Source organism: Siphateles boraxobius, unplaced genomic scaffold (genome assembly GCF_051911475.1).
Source record: "Siphateles boraxobius isolate OS27281-9 unplaced genomic scaffold, OSU_SipBor_1 31, whole genome shotgun sequence".
Taxonomy (NCBI): Eukaryota; Metazoa; Chordata; class Actinopteri; order Cypriniformes; family Leuciscidae; genus Siphateles; species Siphateles boraxobius.
In genome coordinates this window covers 6,423,598-6,446,397 of record NW_027508931.1, presented here as the reverse complement: position 1 = coordinate 6,446,397, position 22,800 = coordinate 6,423,598, and the positions used below count along the sequence as shown (strand labels likewise).

General features: G+C 37.0%; 2 protein-coding genes across 4 annotated transcripts in view; one reads left to right on the top strand and one right to left on the bottom strand.

Annotated features, from left to right (window-relative positions):
* Window positions 1–279: 279 nt before the first annotated feature.
* LOC143696829 (1-phosphatidylinositol 4,5-bisphosphate phosphodiesterase gamma-2) lies at window positions 280–16,380 on the top strand. Of its 3 annotated transcripts, none has more exons than XM_077193569.1 (32): window positions 280–390; window positions 499–690; window positions 1,239–1,415; window positions 2,608–2,701; window positions 2,898–2,945; window positions 3,037–3,121; window positions 3,296–3,379; window positions 3,464–3,507; window positions 3,644–3,716; window positions 4,088–4,180; window positions 4,280–4,398; window positions 4,499–4,584; window positions 4,997–5,114; window positions 5,205–5,373; window positions 5,561–5,596; window positions 6,006–6,086; window positions 6,207–6,275; window positions 6,370–6,450; window positions 7,874–8,046; window positions 8,759–8,965; window positions 9,101–9,220; window positions 9,318–9,498; window positions 9,579–9,617; window positions 9,862–9,928; window positions 10,246–10,403; window positions 10,586–10,676; window positions 10,887–11,108; window positions 12,715–12,839; window positions 13,155–13,275; window positions 13,364–13,534; window positions 14,050–14,132; window positions 14,953–16,380. In XM_077193569.1, the coding sequence occupies exons 2-32, from the start codon at window positions 507–509 to the stop codon at window positions 14,965–14,967; spliced, it is 3,414 nt and encodes a 1,137-aa protein (XP_077049684.1). In that variant the 5' UTR covers window positions 280–390; window positions 499–506; the 3' UTR covers window positions 14,968–16,380. The 3 variants fall into 3 exon arrangements, with proteins under 3 accessions (XP_077049684.1, XP_077049683.1, XP_077049685.1); XM_077193568.1 differs by having other exon boundaries at window positions 6,006–6,094; window positions 6,212–6,275; XM_077193570.1 differs by lacking the exon at window positions 2,898–2,945 and having other exon boundaries at window positions 6,006–6,094; window positions 6,212–6,275.
* cmip (c-Maf inducing protein) overlaps window positions 15,472–22,800 on the bottom strand; it is a 29,451-nt gene continuing 22,122 nt past the window's right edge. The window contains exons 16-21 of the mRNA XM_077193572.1: window positions 21,134–21,274; window positions 20,816–20,863; window positions 20,541–20,687; window positions 19,616–19,721; window positions 18,762–18,832; window positions 15,472–18,138 (exon numbers count right to left, since the gene is read on the bottom strand). Of these exons, the coding sequence (XP_077049687.1) occupies window positions 18,085–18,138; window positions 18,762–18,832; window positions 19,616–19,721; window positions 20,541–20,687; window positions 20,816–20,863; window positions 21,134–21,274 (567 nt within the window). The 3' untranslated portion in view covers window positions 15,472–18,084. The remainder of the gene's footprint in view (window positions 18,139–18,761; window positions 18,833–19,615; window positions 19,722–20,540; window positions 20,688–20,815; window positions 20,864–21,133; window positions 21,275–22,800) is intronic.

The following is a 22,800-nucleotide window of genomic DNA, read 5'->3' as shown; positions in this document are numbered from 1 at the left end:
ATTTGCTTTTCATCATAGGAAATTAGAAAGCTGTTTATGCCACAGGATGTGATTTTTCTCAAGACCAATAAAAGTCTGCTTGTCATTTCTCTGTTTGATTTGTGCACTTGAACTGGAAGATAAATCCGAATATAGGCTACATTACATGAATAATCTAACTTTTAACGCTGTTTTCATAAATATAAAATACATTCATTAACAAAAAAAAACTGTTCTTAAGAGTGTAGTTGCTGAAAATGTAGAGAATGATGCAAAAGCACTGCTTCTTTCATGGGAAATGAGTAAGCGGTTTATGTCACAGGATGTGTTTTTTTCAAGAACTGGTTGGACAATAACCACTTGACATCATCTTGCCATTTCTCACTTTGATTTGTGCACAGAAACTGGAAGGTAAGTGCGTCTGGACATAGGCTACATTACATGTATAATCTAACATTTAACACAATAATTGCTTTCATAAGTTAAAATAATAGTGTTTTAAAACATTGTGTGTGTCAGATGCAGTGATGATGGGCGGCAATCAGCGGGATGAGCTGATAGAGGACAAGAGGAGTCGGATTATTGAGCATCTGCAGACAGGTACTGAAATGATGGTATATCAGCAGAGGGCTGAGAGACTCACTGTCCAGGTCCTGATGGAGACCATGCAGGTGGCCTTGATACGCTCCGGCGACAGGATAGTCAGAATGTGTAAGTTGCTTCCTTGAATGTAGGCTTGACACAATGCAGTGTTTAAACTAAATTATTGAATCAAACAGAGTAATGCTTTATAATAGCATTTTTATTATTGAAGAATTACTAAAGTGTGTGGTCTAATTTCCTACTTAAGCTTTAATTCTGACCAAATCTTTCAGAAACCTTATCTCCTGGTTTCGCAGACAAGGCTTAGGCCTAGTCCCATACTAAAATGCATGCTTGAGCTGAAAGCAACTTGCACTGATATATCTTAAAACATGTCAGTGCCATTGTTTTGTCTCAAGATGCACACCAGTAATGTTTTTTTCCCCCTAAGACATGTTTCTAAAAGCTATTAAATGTCCAAATTGAACTTTTTAAATGTTCTAAATGAATTTGAATAATTTAGGCCTTATGGCTTAATCTAAGCCCTGTTTGTGGAAACACGTGTGATCTTCAAGCTTTTGCAAGCACTGGTATTTAGTTATTCAAAGGAATAATTATACTGAAGATAAAATTCACTGAATTATTGCATTTTACTATATGCGTTTGTATATTTGCAGTGGACATTTTTGAGCTCAAGGAGGTTCGCCAGGATTTCCAGCGATTTAACGAGAGCAGGGGGAATATTATACAAAGAATCTTTCGGCAGTCTGAAAAAGAGATTCAGCAGGACAGCAAAACTTGTTTCACCATCTTCTATGGATCTGAGTTTATTTTAGAGTCACTGAGTCTAAACGGTATGCAAATGTTTCTCACACATTGTAAGTGCACAGCAAAGGGATAGGACTCTTTAAAAAAATTAATACTTCTATTTAGCAAGGATGCATATAATTGATCAATAGTGACAGTAAATGCATGTATAATTAAGGCTAAATAAATAAATATGCTGTTCTTTTGAACTTTGTATTCATTAAATAATCCTAAAAAATGTTTCACAAAAATATTAAGCAACACAACGGTTTTCAACATCGACAATAATAAGAAATATTTATTGGGCAGCAAATCAGCATATTAGAATGATAGTTATGATGCTGAAAATTCAGTTTCGTATCACAGAAATTAATTACATTTTAAAATATATTAAAAGATTTAAAAAAAATCTATTTTAAATTGTAATATTTTTTTTTAAACAAAATTACTGTTTTTATTTGGCTAGTTGGTGGAACATCATATGCATATTTTTCACCAGCAAAATGTAGGCTATTATGAAGTTGGTATTTTTGGTTGACCATAGAAGTCTCGCTGGTTAAGCTAAAAGCGTGATGAGGAAAGGAGCACACTATCATCACCAACATCTGTATAAAAAAAACAGCATGCTGGTAAACAGCTTTGTTAGCAAGTACTTATACCGGAATGGTCCCCATGGAGCACCCCGAGGTTACAGTAGCCTGTACTGTGGGAAAAAAATTATGATTTGCTTTTTGTAACCGTCTCACCACTTCATGTCCTTATGATAGTGTCGTTCTGCCTTATTCTGCGGTGATAAGCTACTGTAACAGTGAAATTTCTCAGAGCTTTCGCTAGCATTGTGGTAAGGTTAAGGTTCTCTCACATGAACAAACGTCCTGTAATTAATAAAATATTTGTTCAAAGTTATTTGGTTTTTAATGATGTTTTCATTTATGTATTTAAGCACAATTTATACATCGTTCATGTTATGTTTGTACCTGAAACGTTAGTTGGATGTTAAAAACCGCCAAACGGTTTTTAAATGTTATTACTGGTTTTAGAATGTTCAGAGAACATTCAAAAGTAACTTTTCCATTATGTTTGAAAAATGATAAAATGGAATGTTCGCATAAGCAAAAACATTTTTGGTTAAAACATACTGGATGTTTTGAACATTCATAAATAATGTTTTTATACCTTAATGGGAACGTTAGCAAAAATGTTCACGTTCATATTTTGTTGGGTATTTGTCTTCCACAGCTGATTCAGTGGAGGATGCAGAAAAATGGCTGACAGGACTGGAGTTACTCAGACAGGAGACACTGGTGGCTCACACGCCAGAGATTATAGAGAAGTACACACACACACACACACACACACACACACACACACACACACACACACACACACACACACACACACACACACACACACACACACACACACACACACACACACAGATACAGAGAGAGAGATTGTAACTTGTGTATCTATGAACCGTCACCCAAATTATATATTTGTTTCATTCTCTGTTTTTCCTCTTACTGTAGTTGGCTGAGGAAGCAGATGTACTCGGTTGATCAGACAAAGAAAAATAGGTTCTCCTCTTTCTCTTTCTCCTGCTGATCCAGTTTCATTGTAGCTTATCAATCAGTCTCACTGTAGTCATCTGTTTCTTTTTTCTCACAGCATCACCCTGAAAGAGCTTAAGTCTCTCTTGCCACAAATGAACTTCTTTGTGCCAGGTGGACGTTTTCTGGAGGAAAGATTTGTGGTACAAATAATACTGAAAGCACTGAATTCTACATTTACGTTAATGCATTTGGCAGATGATTTTAAGTAACTCAAGATGTACATTTTATCTACTCCATAAAAGTAGATTTAATTTTTAAATTTTTTGCCTAAAAACACTTTTTATTTCTTATAAGTCTGAATGTTGCATTTTCAGGAGGTGGGAGCAAACGATTATGTCCTGGATTTTCAGCAGTTTAAAAAAATCTACAATCTTTTAGTATTTGAAAACCAGAAGATGGTGAGTGCACAATTATATTTTAGGGAAGTGAATTGTAAAACATCAAGGCTAATTTATATTATTATTATTTTAATCATTTATTAGTTGCTAGAAGAGTTTGAAAAGGGGCCTGCCGCTTTCACAATGAGGTAAGCGGTTCAGTTTGGTGAGTGGTTCAGTTTGGCCATATCATTAGAAATTTAATTTTACTTGTTCTACTTTAAATAAACAAGTTAATTGTACCATGAGAACCATATTTACTTTTTTCTATGTATTTATCTGCAGTAATACTGACAGGCCTGGATCTTCTGTACTTCCCCTCTATGATTTTCAAAACTTTCTTTTATATAGACAGAAGGTAAGACTAATGTATATGATCTTTTATCTATCTATCCTACTGTGAAAAATGTTGGGGTCAGTAAGATTTGTTTAATGTATTTGAATTAAGTTACTTATGCTCACCAAGGCTGTATTTATTTGATATGTGAATACTGTGAAATATTAATTATTATAATTTAAAATAACTTTTTTCTATTTTATATATTTTAAAATGTATTTTATTCCTGTGATTACAAAGCTGAATTCCCGGCATCATTACTCCAGTCCTTAATGTCACATGATCCTTCAGAAATCCTATTGATTTGGTGCTCATGAAACATTTCCCTTTTAGTCAATGTTGAAAATTAATATTTCATTCAAAATTAGCTCTAATTTTTTTTCTGTCTGTAGGAGGACTGGGCCAAAGATTTTAAAAAGGTACAAGAGTTGATGACCATCTTCATCGATGACAAGTCCAATAACCCAACGTTTACTGTTGGAGAGGTACAGGCTATGGAGATCTGTTTACTTTGACTTCCTCACACCAACTAAATCTTTTTATGCACCTAAACAAATCAGTGCAATTACTTTCTGTCTTTCTAGTTCCTCAGTTTTCTCTTCTCCAAAGAAAACTCAATTTGGGATGAGAGGTTCTCAGAGATTTGCCCACTGGACATGAACAATCCTCTGTCTCACTACTGGATCAACTCTTCTCACAACACGTGAGAACAGTGCTGCTGTTCTTCATGCTCATGACACACATGCAACTCCTCGACATGATGAACTTCCTGTGTTACTTTATGTGTTTTGCTTTTTTCACAGATATTTGACTGGAGATCAACTGTGCAGTGAGTCCTCAACAGAAGCCTATGTGCGCTGCCTGAGGCTCGGCTGCCGCTGTATTGAGTGTCAGTGTGTTTCTCAGACATTTTCTACTCAACTTTATATTTTTATCCCAGTTTTGCTTCATATGCATGTAAGGATTAATGTTGAATAATTATATTTTAGTGGTACCAAGATTTTTAGTTGTATGGACACTTTAATATTGTATAGTTATAATTAGTGTCTCACCCTTATGTTGTTCCAAACCTGTATGAGTTTCTTTCTTCTGTTGAACACAAAGGATGATATTCTAAGGAATGTTGGTAATCAAACAGCTGACGGAAAAAAGGAAAAAATACTATGGAAGTCAATGGCTACCAACAACTATTTGATTACGTAATGCGTGTTACTTGTAATGCGTTACCCCCAAAACTGGTTATAATTAATATTGTTTTATATCAGGCCCTATGTTATGTTTTTTTTGTGTGTTTAATGCAGTGGACTGCTGGAATGGTCCAGATGAACCTGTCATCTACCATGGTCGGACCATGACCTCCAAGATAAAATTTAAGGATGCGGTGAAGGCCATCAATGATCATGCTTTCGTAACATCTGAGTTAGTCATCAACAACAACAAAACACATTCAATGACATTATTACTGTGCATTGTAGCATTCAACACTCTTATTTGAATTCCTTTTGGCAGGTATCCTGTGGTGCTGTCCATAGAAGAACACTGCGATATCAAGCAACAGAAAATGATGGCTCAGATGTTAAGAGATGTTTTTCAGGACAAGCTCCTGACGGAGCCACTGGATCCAGAAGCAGAACATCTACCCTCACCAAACCAGCTGAAGGGCAAGATCATCATCAAGGTAGAAAAAACCTTCAGATTTGTCCGTTCGTGTGGTTGAACCAACTTTAAAAGGAAAAACTGCTTCAGTTTCCAATGTAACATGAATAAAGAAGATTTCAGTGTCATGATGTGGCAGACTGAGAATATAATTTTTTTAGTTTCATCATCGTTACAGTGCATGATTATCTATTTTCTCTCTCCAACAGCACCAAAAAATAAAAGAGAGCGATCACACCGATAAGGTATCCACAAAACACGACATCCTCCTCAAATAGAGCTCAAAATGAAAGCAGCTGCTTATCTCATTCATGTAAAAACAACCCTAACCCTAACCTAATGTTTAAACTACATCCAGCTCTGATTTGTTTTTCAAAGCTGATGTTCAGAAGATGAACTTGCAAACTTAATTAAATAATCTTAGTCAACTTGGTGATTTACAGTATTTTTGTGTAAACACTGATGCACATTGTCGTTGTCTGGGTGTGACATAAAATGGAAATATCAAACTGATTACACATTAGAATGGATCTCATTTAATGTCTTTCTAGCATATATCTAACTGAATAAATGCACATTTATGCGCATGAGGTTTTTTTGCATTCGTTTTTTAACATACAGTATGTCATATGAAATTTGATTTGCTCTGAACAGGTGGAGGAAGAAAAGGGAAACGCGGCTGTGAAAAGAAAATTAGGCAGCTTCAAGAAAATTGGAAACATTTACAGAGAGAAGGTGCATATGTTTTAAACATCTGTATTTTTATTTTCCGTTAAACAGTTTTAAAAATAAGTGTCAAAAGAACTGAGTGAGGTTTTATGGGGCAGTTTTTCACATTTTCATATGTCAATGCAGAGAAGAAATGCGAAAGAAAACAGTGTGGAGAAGGAAGGCGAGCTTTGCATCTGGGATTCAATAGATAAGGTGTTTTCAATTCATTTAAATGTAATTTGCTTTTTTTGCTGTCCCTTATTCATAGTCAGATGATTTATAATATATAACATTTTTTCTAATGTAGAGGTTTTACAAGCATGACTGTGTGATCTTGGATAATAAGCTGTACTATTCAGAAGAGAAGTGGGAAGACGACAGTACTGAGGTAAGGGAAGAATATTACAATCATTGTCTTTGTAAAAACCAGTCAGTTCAACTCCTGTTAAAAAACAAGCCACTTTGAGAAATTGTTCATGAACTATTTTTCTTTTTTTACTTTTTTTTTTTATTGGAACAAAGAACACAAAGTTATCATGGATGCTACAATATCAGACAGTATAACAAAATAATTCCAACATCTTGATATACAATATCACACTTTCCTCAATGGTTTACATACATAATCCATTTTTCCCAAAACTTGTTACATTTGTCAAATTTGAGCCTTAATATAAATGTAAGCCTCACCATACTGTATATTTCATTTACGATCCCTAGCCATTGATCCTTAGTTGGAGGCTCAACCTGCAAACATTTACGGGTTATTGCTTTCCTACTGCTTGCTAACAATATTTTTAATAAATATTTATCCTTGTCTAAAATATTTTCTGGTATTTTACCTAAATATATAGTAATGAACGAAAAATCTACCTCTACTCCCATAATTCCCCCAATCTCTGCCACTTCTTGCCAAAAGAATTTTGTTTTTGGGCATGCCCAGAAAATATGATAATGATTAGCCATCGGGGTTTCACATTGCCTCCAGCAAAGGCCACGGCTCTGTGAGCCTGTATGAAGTGCTTTTAATGTGGGAGTTATAAAAAAATCTTACTAAATTCTTCTATCTGAATTCCCTCCACGATCTTGAGTTTGTGGTATTTGCCTGTATCACACATATCTGTCCAGTCTTCATCTGTTATTTGTGAGTCAGCCTCTTTCTCCCATTTTTTTTAATGTATACTGATCAATGGTTCTTGGATGCTTGTATACTTCCATAAAATCTAGAAACCAATTTTTTGTTATCTCCTAATGTCTACGCATTTGAGAATATTGTAATTAAATTATGATCTTCCGTCAATGTACTTTTAACTTTTTTGTTAAAATAATCTCTGACTTGCAAATATCTATAAAAATCCTGCTTTTCTAGTCCAAATGTATTTGAAAGTGCCTGATAACTCTGTAATTTCCCATTAGAGATGACTGAACAATAAGATGTGGTACCTCTCCAAACCTATTGTTTAAATCTCTCGTCTACCCTAACCGGCTCAAAACCTGGGTCAAATGCTATCCAACTTAAAACTCCAGTTTGATCCTCTAATTGCAATTTCTTCAATACTCTGAACCATACCCTCAATGACAATACAATCCAAGTGCTCAATCTGTTATAGCTCCTTTCAGCTAGATCTTTATTTCCAAGTATCGACTGTACAGGTGTATTTATCTGTGAAACTTCTAGGGTTTTCCATCTTGATTCGTAGCTTGGTACACAGCAATTTACTAAGGGTTTCAATTGAGCAGCATAATAATGGTCCTGAAGACATGGTAGAGCTCTCCTCAAGAACTATTTTTTTGTTCTTGGAAACATTCAGGAAGGTTTAGACCTGCACCTGTCAGAGACTTGGTTTCATGGACGGCTGGCTGGGGGCAGAACAACCGCTGAAAAACTCCTGCGTGATTTCTGTAAAGGGAGTAATGGAAAAGATGGAACGTTTCTGGTGCGAGAGAGTGAAACATTCATCAGAAACTACAGTATCTCCTTCTGGTACTCTGCACATCCATTCATTACTCTTATGTTTTTTTTATTTCTTTTTAAAAGGTTTGAAGCTGGGTCTTTATTGAATTTCCTGCCACACATGTGTCACAAAATTGACTGCATATAATACATAATCTTACATAATGTGGTCCAACAAAGGCATTTTTAAGTTTATATATATATATATATACCAAAAAACTTAAAAATGCCTCTATATATATATATATATATATATACTGTATATACAGTGGGGAAAACAATTATTTGATCCCCTGCTGATTTTGCAAATTTGCCCACTTACAAAGAAATGAAGGGGCTATAATTTTTATGGTAGGTTTATTTTAATGTATAGAGACAGAATATCAACCAAAAAATCCAGAAAAACACATTATATAAAGGGTGTAAATTGATTAGCATTTAATAGAGTGAATGAAAGTATTTGATCCCCTACCAACCAGCGAGAATTCTGCCTCCCACAGTTTTGTTATGTGCCCATGTGGAACAGAGATTAGTCAATCAGGGGATCAAATACTTATTTCACTCGATTAAATGCTAATCAATTTACAACCTTTATATAATGTGTGGGCAAACTTCCAAAATCAGCAGGGGATCAAACAATTATTTTCCCCACTGTATAGGCAAATGTTAAAATGTCCATTAGACTGATCATTTTCACAAAAAGAAAATGTTGAAATAATAATATACTGTATGCTCTCGGTAGGACAAGTGGGAAAATTCAGCACTTCAGAATCTTCTGGTCCTCTGAAAAGGGTCACACGTCCTTCTTCTTAACAAAGAAGCAGTGTTTTCCAAGTATATGTGCCTTGATCGAGCATTATAGACAAAATCTGATTAAGTATGATGGATTCAACTTGTGTCTTACACGTTTCCTGCCTCGGCTCAATTTTGTGTCTCACCACCAAATGGGGTAAGAAGAAAACATGAATTTCAAATTAAATCTGAAAACACTCATTCATACACACAATGAGTTTAAATGACATAACCTTTTTTTGTCCCGGAAACGAGTAGAAAGATCTGGAGATGTTTGTGTTGTCGTCTTTAGGTGGTTTTACAGTAACCTGAGTCGAGTCGAAGCAGAAGACTATCTTCTGAGGATCCCTCGAGATGGAGCCTTCCTCATCAGACAGAGAGAAGAGCCTGACAGCTTTGCACTTTCAGTCAGGTTCTTTAGTTTTTTTGCTTTTTATTTTCTTACTATCCTCATAGACACTTACTTTTTTTTCTCTGTTTGTATCTTAATTTGTTTATTTGTTACTCAGAGTTCAAGGGCATATCAAGCACTTTCTGATATACAGACACAACAGCAAGTATGTGCTGGCAGACACCTACGAGTTTATTAGCCTTGAAGACATGGTCAGGTGTTTCCGTGAGCATATTTTACAAGACAAGATAAAACTACGCTACCCTGTAACACCACAATTAGTGGTGCGCTTCAATATGGTGAGAGAAGAGCCACAGAGCCACTTCAAATATTCCATATACCATATACAAACTGTAGTTGATTACTTTTTCCTTTGAAGGAGGATATCTCAACATATGATAGTGAGCTGTATGGTGAGGTATGTTTGGCCCTAAAAAGTATTTGGAAACTTAGCATAAGTTTATAATATCCTACATTTGAAGGGGATCTTAAATTGTAGGATAGTATAAACTTATACTAAGTAGGATAGTATAAACTTATACTAAGTTTCATATGTATATATATATATATATATATATTTATTTATTTAAAAAGTATTCAAATACAAATGTATGTATATACATATATTTGTATATTTGAATTGAGCTCAGTGATTGTTTCAGGTCGCTGAAGACAATCCCTTAGGTGACCAATGTAAAGGTGTGGTGGACATCTCTAAGTGTAATGTTGGTAAGAGTTTCTTTGTCACCTGTGTGAATTGATTGCACGCACACACACACACACACACACACACACACACACACACACACACACACACACACACACACACACACACACACACACACACACACACACACACACACACACACACACACACACACACACACACACACACACACACACACACACACACCTCACTAATTCTCAGCAGATACTGTAAGAAAGATTGTTTTCATTAATCAATGTCCAATGAAAAAAGACCCTTATGGTTAACAAAATATAAATGAAGACTCTGTTTCTTGTTGATTTTAATGGGTTCTCCTCAGCTCGCAAAACCAAACATGCCAGACACCTCGTGGTGACCCTAATGAACAAGGAGAATTTGAGGCAAACCGAGTTCACGTGTGAGATCTTGGACCAGGTGGACGAATGGTACCAGGTGATTCTCAACATCATCCAAAGAGAGCAGAGTTTGGAGAAAGCGGTTCGTATAGCTGTCTTTCACAAGAGATGCCACACAAACTCACATTCAATTTGTTATTGTGCTTGATTATGAAATATAGTGTACTGTATTTTTCTGCATATATTTATATAGTTTTGATTACCGATAAGTCCTGTGACTAATAGAATATCTGTGCACTGACAATATCTCCCTTCTCAAAATAGAGAATAGGAGAAATGGAGTCCAAAACCAAAATAGCTATTGAGATGTCAGACATGGTGGTGTACTGTCAATCTATCAAAAAGGGTACATTTGGTATGTAATTTCCAGAACATTGCATGAGCGAAACATTAAAAAATCTGAAACAAACTACAATGAAAAGCATCTGTACTGTATCAAACACATCAACATTAAGCAAAACAATTTCAAGGCCACATTTAAAACATTCCAGAAATGTTTTGAGGTGAGTGAACCGGACATTTAATTTAATTTATTATTCCATTCTGCACTTTTTTGACCTCTCAGAAAAATACAACTACAAAGAGGTTCGCTCCGTCAAGGATAACATGATTCCAAAAGAGGGGAATGAAACTGGCGTGGAGAAATCAGACAGCATTCTGGAGTATAACCGCACAGCTCTCACCCGTGTGTATCCCTCCGGAGGGCGAGTTGATTCTTCCAACTTTGACCCTTGTCCCTCTTGGAAATTAGGCTGCCAAATGGTGGCTCTCAACTTCCAAACTGCCGGTAAGTGAAAGAAGAGAGAGAGAGAGAGAGAGAGAGAGAGAGAGAGAGAGAGAGAGAGAGAGAGAGAGAGAGAGAGAGAGAGAGAGAGAGAGAGAGAGAGAGTCTCTTATGCTTACCAAGGCTGCATTTATTTGACCAAAAATACAGTAAAAACAATAATATTGTGAAATATTATTATTATTTAAAATAACTGTTTTCTATTTTACTATATTCTAAAATTTCATTAATTCATGTGACGGCAAAGCTGAATTTTAAGTAGCCATTTCTCCAGTCCTCAGTGTCACATGATTATTCAGAAATGATTCTAATATGTTGATTTGTTGGTGAAGAAAACTTTCTTATTATTATCAATGTTGAAAACAGTTGTGCTGCTTAATATTTGATAATAATACATGATATCTATTTTTGCAGGATTATTTGATGAATAGAAAGGTCAAAAGCAAATCGTTTATTTAAAATATATATTTTTTGGAACATTATAAATGTCTTTGCTGTCACGTTTGATAAATTATTGTGTTCTTGCAGAATTAAATGTATTAATTTCTTTTTAAAAATTATATATATACTCTATAATTTATATATATAAAACTGATGTGTGTTTATATAATTTGAATGTGTTGTGGCTTGTCTCATCCGCTTCCAGTTATTTTGGCTGTACAAACAGTCCCTTATGCTGCTTGATAGTGCAAACGGCTACTTGTTATATTATTTTAATTTATTATCGTAATCATAAACATATTATTATGTAGCGTTTTATTATTTTGTTTGTTTTAACATCTACAGCATGTTGTTTCCTCCAGTTATTTACCTATAGCGGAAAATGAATCGGAAGTCTCCACACACTCACAGAAAAAGGTTACTTCCGCTTTGAAAAAAAGATGGATACAATGAAAGTGATTGGGTATAGAACTAGAAGGCCTCGATCTCTAAAAAAACAAAAAACAAAAAAACAAAACAATGAACATGACAAGTAATTCAACTGAATCGTGCACAATTTTCCAATGTTAATAAATTGATGTGTGGGAGTAAAAAATCTCAGTACTCCAGGGGGCGATAGAGGCTATGTTAATGATTCTGTTTTGAAGGAATGAAAGGCATAGTTCACCGAAAAATGAAAACTGTGTCATCATTTACTCACCATCTTGTTGTTCCAAACCTATATGATTTTGTTTCTCCCGTTGAACACAGAAGAAGATTTTTAAAGAATGTTGGTTACCAGTTTTTCCCACTATGGAAGTCAATGGCTAACGTTATCCTCAACTATCTGGTTACAATACAGAGATTCTTCAAAATAACGTTATATTCTTTTGTGTTCAACAGAAGAAAGAAACTCATAGAGGTTTGGAATAACACGAGGGTGAGTAAATGATGACAGTTTTCATTTTTCGGGAACCGTCCCTTAACCACATGGGCTATTATTAGGCATTATTCAGCTAGTTATAAACATCGTGACTTTCCTGTAAGATTCTTGTGAAGATATTGCTCCACCATGACTGTACTTGACCTTAGAAGAAGAGTTAACACTAATGTCTGCTTTATGATTGTTAAACTTCAGAACCGCTCTCTATAAATGTGTCTAATGAATCTTAATGGCGTCTCTCTTCAGATAAGTTCATGCAGCTGAACAGTGCTCTCTTCAGTCTGAATGGAGGCACAGGTTACGTGCTTAAACCTGAGTGGATTAGAAATCCAACCAAGAAGAAGCCTCCTAAACAAAACATCCGAATCAGAGTAAATAACCATGTTGATTCAGTTTGAAGTTTTATAGAATGATGATACCATGCAATGTTAAAGGGCTAGTTCCAACAAAAATGAAAATTCTGTCATCAGTTACTCACCCTCGTGTTCTTCCAAACCCAGACTTTCGTTTATCTTCAATCATATCTTTATTTGTGTTTTGATGATGAGTGAAAGTCTTATGGGTGTGGAACGACATTAGGGTGGGTAATTATTGACAGAATTTTCATGTTTGGTTGAATGATCCATTTAAAGGAATAGGAATGACATCATCATTTGCTAACATTCCAAAATTTTGGTTCCCTTCAGGTGATAGCAGCCAGGCATCTGCCCAATCCAGATCACATCATCAGTTGTTTTGTGCAGGTTGAGCTGTGGCCGTACACAGGAAGTCAAGCAGATGACTACAGTTTCAAGACTACTATGTTCAGTAAGGAAGTGGAAAAGAGAGTTATGGAGAGAAAAAGTTGTTTTAGATTACAGTAGTGGTGTTGAATGTTGGTACTGTACCTTCACAGAGGATAATGGACTAAATCCAGTGTGGCTGGGCCCAATGAATCCACCAAAATGCTTTCAAGTAGATGAGCCGGACATGGCCTTCCTGCGCTTTGTGGTTTTTGAGGAGGACACATTTTCTGATGCTCAGTTTCTTGCACATGCCACTTTTCCTATGAGAGGTATTCGCTCAGGTAAATTCACCCAATGGGTTTGAGCCACCAATATGCCTAGTAAATTTTTCATTCTTTTAGTGAACTGAATATATATATATATATATATATATATATATATATATATATATATATATATATATATATATAATTCAAGCATTTTGAGCATTTATCTTACAGACTACTAAGGGGCCGTTTACACAACACTGTTTTCCATTAAATACTAAAAACTTTTTATGCCTTTTTGGCCGTTCATTTACACGACAACAGCGTTTTGGGGGCCTGAAAATGCAAACTTTTGAAAACGGGTTTCAAAGTCAAAGTTTTTGAAAGCAATATCATTATCATCTCCGTGTAAACTCCTAAAAATTTGACGTCAAGCACATGCGTATTATTTGCTCAGTGGGTTTGGGAAACCATGAATTAGGAGCATTGATTTTATTACCTTTCTTTCATAATATTGAGCCTCTTTATTTACAGTGCAAAGGTCTCTGAGCTGTTGCATTTCACTTCTGCTATTTTTGTCTTTTTATTAGGGTATCGGTCCGTCCCACTGAAGAACAGGTTTAATGAAAACCTAGAGCTTGCATCTCTTCTGGTGCACGCACAGCAGTTAGAGGTGAGAAACACAAAACTCATATCTAAAACGTGCACAGATTTGATCTTAGGGTGTGCGTACGCTAAAATCCACGCCAATGTTCATATTTATAAAAACGGTCTTTGACGTGGAAAACACACCAACACCAGAGTCCAAGCAGACGTGCGCACTTTTCCTTGTGGCAGTGTCGGCGTACTGCAGGTATTTGAAAATCCAAGCAATTCTTACCGCTCGCCGTTTTCAAGTAAAGGATTTGGATGTTGACTGGTGCGTTTATATGCTAATGACATAAATCAGGTTAAATAAGGTTTATGTGTTTGTGAACAGTGATGTTTGCAGCACCAAAAAGGACTCCAAAAAGACAGATACAACTTCCAAAGACAAAGAAAATAGAGCAGAAGTTGCTCTGACTACTTTTACCATCATTTATATAATACCTGGAATATAATGTAATGCACTACTGTAGGGTGACTGGGCAGACCATGTAAATGTGAGCAGTCATGTTAATGTATTAAGGAGGATTATGTTAGAATAAGCTGTATGACTAGCACCTTGGATTTAATAAAGACATTTTAAGATTAATTAACATTAAAGGGATAGTTCACCCAAAAATTTAAATACTGTCATCATTTACTCACCCTCATGTCGTTCCAAACCTAAACGAAAGTCTTACTGGTTTAGAACGACATGAGGGTGAGTAAATGATGACATTTTAATTTTTGGGTGAACTAACCCTCTTTAACCTTGAGACTGCTGATATAAAAGCAGCAACGCCAGTCCAACCTACAATTTGACCACTTCCTCGTTCCAGTCAGTAATGAAAAATCTGTTTTGTCAACAGGTGCAAGGTAAATAGCAAGTCTTAACCACCAGGAACTAGCCGACCAGTCAATGTAAATATGGACTTGAGTCACTGGACTGAGGACTTCATTGCAGAAATACATTTAACTGCTGTGATAAACAGAATAAGATCTAACTCTGTATATATATTTTTGTATAACTTTAAAAGAAAATATGCACATTTGTTCACATGCTTATGTTTCCTGGATCATAATGATTCCCGATAACATTATTACCTTTCTTTCATAATATTGAGCCTCTTTATTTACAGTCTCTGTGCTGTTGCATTTCACTTCTGCTATTTTTGTCTTTTTATTAGCTCCGTCCCACTGAAGAACAGGTTTAATGAAAACCTAGCATTAGGTTTTCCTTTTCTCCCTAATGCATCCTTACATCTCAAAATAACATCACGTTAAAAAACGGGTGCATATGTTGGGAAAATGAAACCCCCCATTTTTAAACAAAGGGCTTAACTAGGGAATGTACAGATAAAATGCATCAATAAAAAAAGCTTAAAAGCTTTCTATTTGAAACATATTCACAGACAGTTTATTTTGATTGAAACTGGTTCACATATTAGGCTTATTTTCCTGTTGAAGGTTGTGTGTTCTCGTTACAACAGCCACAGAGCAGCAGCAGCAACCCAGCTGTAGATAGAAGCAGAAAAACACAGAAGAAATAAGGGCAGCAGTTCTATCTGCAAAAAACTCCAGGAGTCATGGATAATGTAGTTCATTCTGTATGTACTCGCCTGTGCCGCAGGGACCGCTAAGGACCCCAGCCACATCATATTAAGACTCAGTCTCAATTCAACATTACAAAAAGCGCTTTTCGAAGAAAAGAAGAAAAATAAAAGCTGAAATTAATAACATTATATGTTGATAAGGAGACATTGGAAACACAGATAGCACAGTGAGCTCCACAGGATATTACAAATTAATCAGGAAACAGTTGACTGAAGTATAAACTGAATTTCCACCCCAATAGATTAGCCATCAGTTTGAAGAGATGGCTTCTTTTTTTGGGAGGAAACCCAGCCCCCCCTAATCCTTCTCCGCACAGAGAAAAATGGTCCACTGTTAGGACTGAAGACCATTACAAAGTGTCAGTCACATTACCACGGCTTGAGTTTCAGCAGTGTACAGAATGGCACAGTTTCTAGCCACTCACGAACGCACTTTAACACAGATTCCCAATATAATCCATCGGTTTACTCCATGTACGAAAACTCTGTCCGTCTTTCACTTTTAGAAACACGTATTGTTCCATATGGTAAGTGGTTGAAGGGGGCTAGTGCTTTTACCCTTTATATTTAAATCAGTCTTATCAAATTTCAACATGCAAAAAGAGAATTAAACAAACAAAACAGTCAACAAAAATGGATTAAACATATCATACAGTCGAAATAAAAAAGAAAAGAAAAAAAGACCTGAACAGTACACTTGGCCTGGGGGCAGGAAGGGGAACAATATTAGGTGGCCATATGCACGCACGCACGCATGTCAAAAAGTGAAGGCAACAAAGAGTCTCCCAAAAACATGACAAAAAGAGAAATGGGAAATTATATACACTCATATGTACATTATACAGTATGCAAGATGGCAGGTGCCCAGTACTGAACGCCCCCCTCTGGATGCGCACACACCAAACAGGACCTACAAAAACTGCTACTTTCAAGACCGGCCACATGGACGGGGCAGCAACTCTATCTAGATATAGTTTAAAGTGGGAGTGGAGACAGACACACCTTTGTAAACATGAAAAACTCGAGTTATGACGGCAAATTGATTGTTTTATTTCTGACCGTCTTCATGAGATTTTTTTTTTACCACAAGATCTGTCTCATTTCTCTACAAGTCAAGATATTGTATGTAACTTATTACAGTGGTCATAAACTATGTTCACAGAGACGTTAATCAAAACAAAGCGAGAAAATGAAATATAAAAAGGTTTAACTGCATACCGTTGTGGCAGGACACTCTGTGTGGACTCCTATTGACCACTAGAGGCAAAGTTTACAGAGAATAATAAAGCCTATTAATCAGTTTAAGAGTCCATAATGTCTCTATGTACAACTTAGCTGACTTTCCTCAGAGTTGCTAGGTGATGCAATCTTTTACACAAAATGTTTTAGGCACCATCTTGGTTCAGTACATTTGACAAAAGTACTTAAAAGAAAAAAGGACCAGAAGGGGGGAGAGGGGGGTCATAAATACAAAGTAGTCCCAGACTACTTCCTGGACGACGTCGGTCTTAAATATGGGTGTGAAATAAAAATTACACTGTACAATGTGGCTAAAAAAGGAGAGAGAAGAAAAAAGGAAAAGTGACAAACAAAAACTTTTTTTTTGAGAGAAAGAAGCCCCTGAAATGTTTGCATTAAAAATGGGGATACGTCGATTTTCTTTACAAACACACATATGAAAGCAGTGTATGGAAAAATATGCTTATTCAAGTTGATAAAAAATGATTTTCAGAGCGATAGAGATATAGAGATGAACATGTCAAGAAGTGAACATTGTTAACAGACACATTATACACCAGAAATCTCAGTGAGGATGCAAAAATGACAGATTTTGATCCGACAGGACCAAGTACACATGTAACAAGGGAAGGAAAAGAAAAAGAAAAAAACGATGTGGAAATTGGCTTTCCACAAAGGAGGGCGATATCAAAACTGTACTGGAATGTGGCTCTGAATATTCAGGCCTTCACCAGACGCTGGTACCACAGGGGAATTGGCTCCAGGTGGTTCAAGGAGAAATCAACTGTGTCTTCTATGGGGACAAAAAAGAGACGCCAGTTATAGGTTAAAACGAGGGACATGGTTCCTCTGAGGGGGTTCGAGATAAAGGCGAGAACGAGAAAAAGTCCCCAGGCGATGTCGCTATAAAGGTTCCTGTGCTGTCTGATGATGCCACGGGACATATTCTTGCATTGTGATGCCGCTACAAAGAGCGTCCTCAGATTTGGATGAGACACTAGATGATTCTTAAACGTTTATGATATTCTAAGAAGGTACTTGTCGTTTGAATGATGTTCCTATAAATACAGTCCTCGTTTCTTGATTATGTTGTGTTCGGATGATGTGTCAGCGATTTCCTGTGTCTATAAATCTCCTCGAGCATTGTGTTCACCACGCCTCTGTGTAGCGAACGTCCACTTCCTTTAGATTGGGTAGTTTCGCCTGTGGGTAGGATCGGAGAGAGAGAGGTTTAGATATTGAGATGCTTAATGCGACATTCCAGACAGGAACATAGTGTTGGCCCAGATCCGGCCCACATCTGGTACACGTGGATTCCACACGTACCAGATGTGGGCTGGATCTGGGCCGACATTATGCTGCTGTCTGGGATGTTCCTGGTTCAACATGCTTTGTCGTTCCTGGAAAACATTCTTATCGGCCCATCATTCTCTGATTTTAGGGTCAAGGGAACAATTGATTGATCTAGTGTTGAACCAGGAACAAGTTTGACTTGTGTAAATCACATTGTGCACATAGGCAATAAAAAAAATTGGCTGAATGATAAGATTTAAAGGTGAAGGTGTAATTTATGCACCATTAGTGTGAACAAATGGAATTGGGAAAGTAGAGACTGTTCCAACTTGTTTTCTGAACACTCCTCCATTTGATATTGGCCAACCAAACAGATGACAACACCCCCAAACTCACATTAAGTCAAAGTTGCTGTTTTGTGCTGGTTGTAATGCTCAAACAAATCACAGTATTTAGATTTTTGGGGGAAATAAACATTACTGATTACAGTTTAGGGTTGGTAAGATTTTATGTTTTTGAAAGAAGCCTCTTACCTTCAGGTCCTCATATGTGTCTGCAGTGAGTTTAGTACTGTTCATATTCAGGCTGCACAGGCTTTTCATAGCTGCAAGGTAAAGTTGAAATAAGTTAGTTGTCCTACATGTTAACTATTATAAACCATAAATGTGTCAGGATTCTGGAAACACACTAAAGGCTCTTTACAATCAAACATTTTTTTTGTTTTTGTTTACTGCATTTGTTAAATGGATAGTTTGGCAAAAAAATGTTAAATACTGTCATTTACTCAGATGCCTACACCCCATACAACAAAAATAGATGATGGTTTATATGGCTACGCTAAACACAAAACAAAAAAAAACTAAAGTTTGGGTAAGGTAAAGGACCTGACTGAAATTTGACTGAAATTTGAAAGCTGATGATCTTCTATTAAATCTCATTTGTACTTGTGTTCGATAAAAAAAAAAAATTGTGGCCAGGCATAACAGCATGTCTGACTTCACTGACGGCAAAACCCACTGGTTCTTGTGCGCATTACATGACATGGCAAAATTAAAAACACAACAGCAAATGACATTTGAGGTCTACGGCGGAGAGGAAAATTATCTGCGAACAATGACTGTGGTTTCAGAAGACTTGGACTAGAGTGCATGAGTCACATTTTATGATACTTTGGAACTTGACGGTATAAATCACCATCCACTTTTGTGACTATATATGAAAAACAGAAGCTCGGACATTGTGTTCTTATTTTTCCACAGAAGAAAGTAAGTCATACTGGTCTGGAATGACATGAGGGCGAGTAAATCATGACAGGATTTTCTTTTTTGGATGATTTTGGACACCTTTTGGACTAGCTGGTTTTAAGATTTGTGTAATGTGCTCTTACAGCTAAGGGAGAGCAGGCCAGCGTCCGTGACTGGAGTCTCACACAAGTTCAAAACCTGCAGACAGGCCAGATGCTCTGAGAGCAGACGGAGCCCTGCATCTCCAAACTGAAAAAGAGGAAACACAAACCAAGTCAATTAAAAAACAAAAAATGTTCGAGAACGTAACAAAAAAAAGTATACTTTTATTCAGCAAGGACAGTACATTGAACAAAGTTGACAGTATTATAATACCGATCATAATCATTTTTTAACATTATAATTCTAACAGTCAGGGCCAGATTTACCTTACTTTGTAACATTGTAAAAATTTTTTGGCAGCCCCAATACCCCTACAAACTTGTATGGTCAGATACTTGTATGTGTCATTATTAACATTCTACTAAAATCAGGCTCAAATTGAGTTAGAGTTTTTTTAGTTATTGAAGCAACCAGTTCTGTATTACATTTGCTTTGCAAATAGGCAAAGAGGCTCTAAACTGCATGCGAAAATTCATTCCCAATAGAGGGGGGGGGGGTGGAGTTATGATGTTTTAACAACAGTTTGAGGAACCAATGGAGTTCCGAGGTTTAGTCATAAGCTCTTTTTTATGTTTCATTGGTTAAATATTTGCAAAACCCACAGACAGACATAAAGGGTGACCGAGTAAGGATTTATGAAAAAAAAGACGAAATATGGAGATACAAGGTTTCTGCCTGACATAGCACGGGCGAGCATAGGCACGTGCCTAAAATGCCTATGCATAAATCTGGCCCTGATACACTTATCCCACACTGATAAGTGTATTTACAAAGCATTGGGATTGTGCTTCCCGATTCTAAACTCACATAGCTCCTTGTTCAAAAGCACATTTGCTAGACTGTTACAAAATAGTAGAGATGCTCTGGAACTATTGGACTGTGGAATGAGCAGAAGTAAACAGAGACCTGGGTGGACCACAGGTTGAGCTGTTTGAGGGATGGCAGTTTGATGAGCTGTTCGGCGCAGGCACTGGTGACGTTGGTGAACGCCAAGCTGAGGTTCTCCAGATTGCCGAAGGAACCGGAGCTCAGTAGACGAGCCAAGTCAGCATCCTAGAGTTAAAAATATGAGGGGGAAAAAAGCCTTGAGAAAGGATTTTTGGTACTGTGTTTAACTAAGAAAACAACAGCATGGATGCAAGCACATACACGCATTGTAATTTACACAAACACACACTCACCGTAGATTTAGAGGGCAGAGTGAGTCGAGTAGGACCTCCTTTTCTTTGCTAAACAGAGAGAAAGATATGACTAGTTCTGCAGCTTTCAGTTCAAACAACAGGTGGCGCTTGAGAGTCAGCACTGTATACGTAGGAAGTTTGTAAATGGGTCACTTCTGTCTTTCTGTTAATGGGACCACTGCGTTAAACCAACAGTCAGAGCTCGGGCTGTGACGGCAGCAATGACTGCACAATGACTGGGCCACTGTGTTATCGAAATCTGCACGTGGCGGTGAAAATATCTCAGTGTTGATTTGTGAAATTGGTTGGTACACTCACCAGTTCTTTAAGCTCCCTCTGCCTGTCACACAGCTGCTCGTACATGCGCAGACCGACCTGGGTGCTCTCCAGGGTGGAGATGATTTGTAGCTGAGTGTCCTTGTTCTCTATGATGTTATACTCCAGCATCAAACACAAGATCTGCACGCCACAAACACAGGGATGAATGTTTTATCCTACATGCAGGTTTCTATGGAGTTTCTTGAACTCTTCACTGATAATGTAGTGAGCTGCCTTGCTGTCAACTTAGGCAGGATTCACACAGAAATGGACCCTAATGTGTTACTGGATTTGATCCTTTTCAGGGGCAACAACCCTTAACGGCCTAAAGGTGCACATTAGCAAAACTTCAGAGAAATTTAGCAGGCAAAAAGGTATTTTGTCTTCTGTCAATACCGTCGCAATGTATGTAGGGTTGGGTATCGTTTGAATTTGAACGATTCCGATTTCGATTCCTTGTTTCGATTCCGGTTCCTAACGATTTTCGATTCCGATTCTTTTAAGAGGCAGGGTCAAAAAAGTTTAGGATATTTTAAATGAGCTAGCTAACCAACGATCTTTCTGAAGGAAATAGTCTAACCTTCTCCATCAATTTTAATTCTATGAACTTTTTACTTTTTATGAACTTTACTATGACTTTCTCACAGGGTTGTTTTCAACTACAATATAAATATCAAATCTATGAACTTGAATATAAATATTATAAATGATGAATATATTTTCACAGGGGTACACTTTCCTCAAGAGAGCTTTATTTTTGAAAACCTCATAAAAACAAATTTACACATAAGTGTATGATGCTGCAGGTACTTAAACATGTTACCGTGCTCCCACTGATGGGCTAACCTAGTGCAGAATAGCAAATAAACAATAAGAAACAACTTGTAAAACCTTCGTCATCTGGCGAGGAGAGAGCAACCAGCGAAATAACCTCTGCTCCGAACGGCGTCGAGAGTACTTTTGGAACATATCCATGCCTTGGTTTGATGCTGCGTTCACACCAGACGCGAATAGAGCGTCTAGCGCGAGTGATTTCAATGCAAAGACGCGTTACGCGCGTAAAAATTCCTGCGGCGCGAATGGGGACAGGCCCGCTTTTTTAGTTTATAATGTCCATGTTTATATAGACGCGAATACTCCTTTTTTACGTGCGTCAATTTTGCTCTTGACGCGCAAATGGATTCAAAGTGTTCAAGCGTATAAGTAGACGCGGTAGGCGCGCGGTAGGCGCGAATTTGACGCGCTATTAGCAGCATTAGGATGACTCTCGAGTTGCTTCGCTCGGTTATGCCAACACTTCCAGTGGATGCTTTTTTGTTGGTGTTCAGCGGTTTCTTCTTCCGGTCGGCGGATTGTGAATCGAAACTAGGAATCGAAATTTAAACTTTTGAACGATAACGGGAAAATCGCAAAGCTAGTCCCGGTTCCAATCGATACTCGATACCCAAGCCTTAATGTATGAATCACAGAAGTCACTTTTTGGTTGGGCAGCACAACAAATTTGTGTGAACCAGTTGCGAAATCCACCCAGGGAAATTTATCGCAAAAAATCTCACGCAAAATTCCCAATTGTGTGGATTCCTACTGAAACAACTGGATTTCACTCGCGAAAATTTGCAAAACAACGGTAAATGTGACCGCATCCTATCAGTCGCCGCGGATTCCAG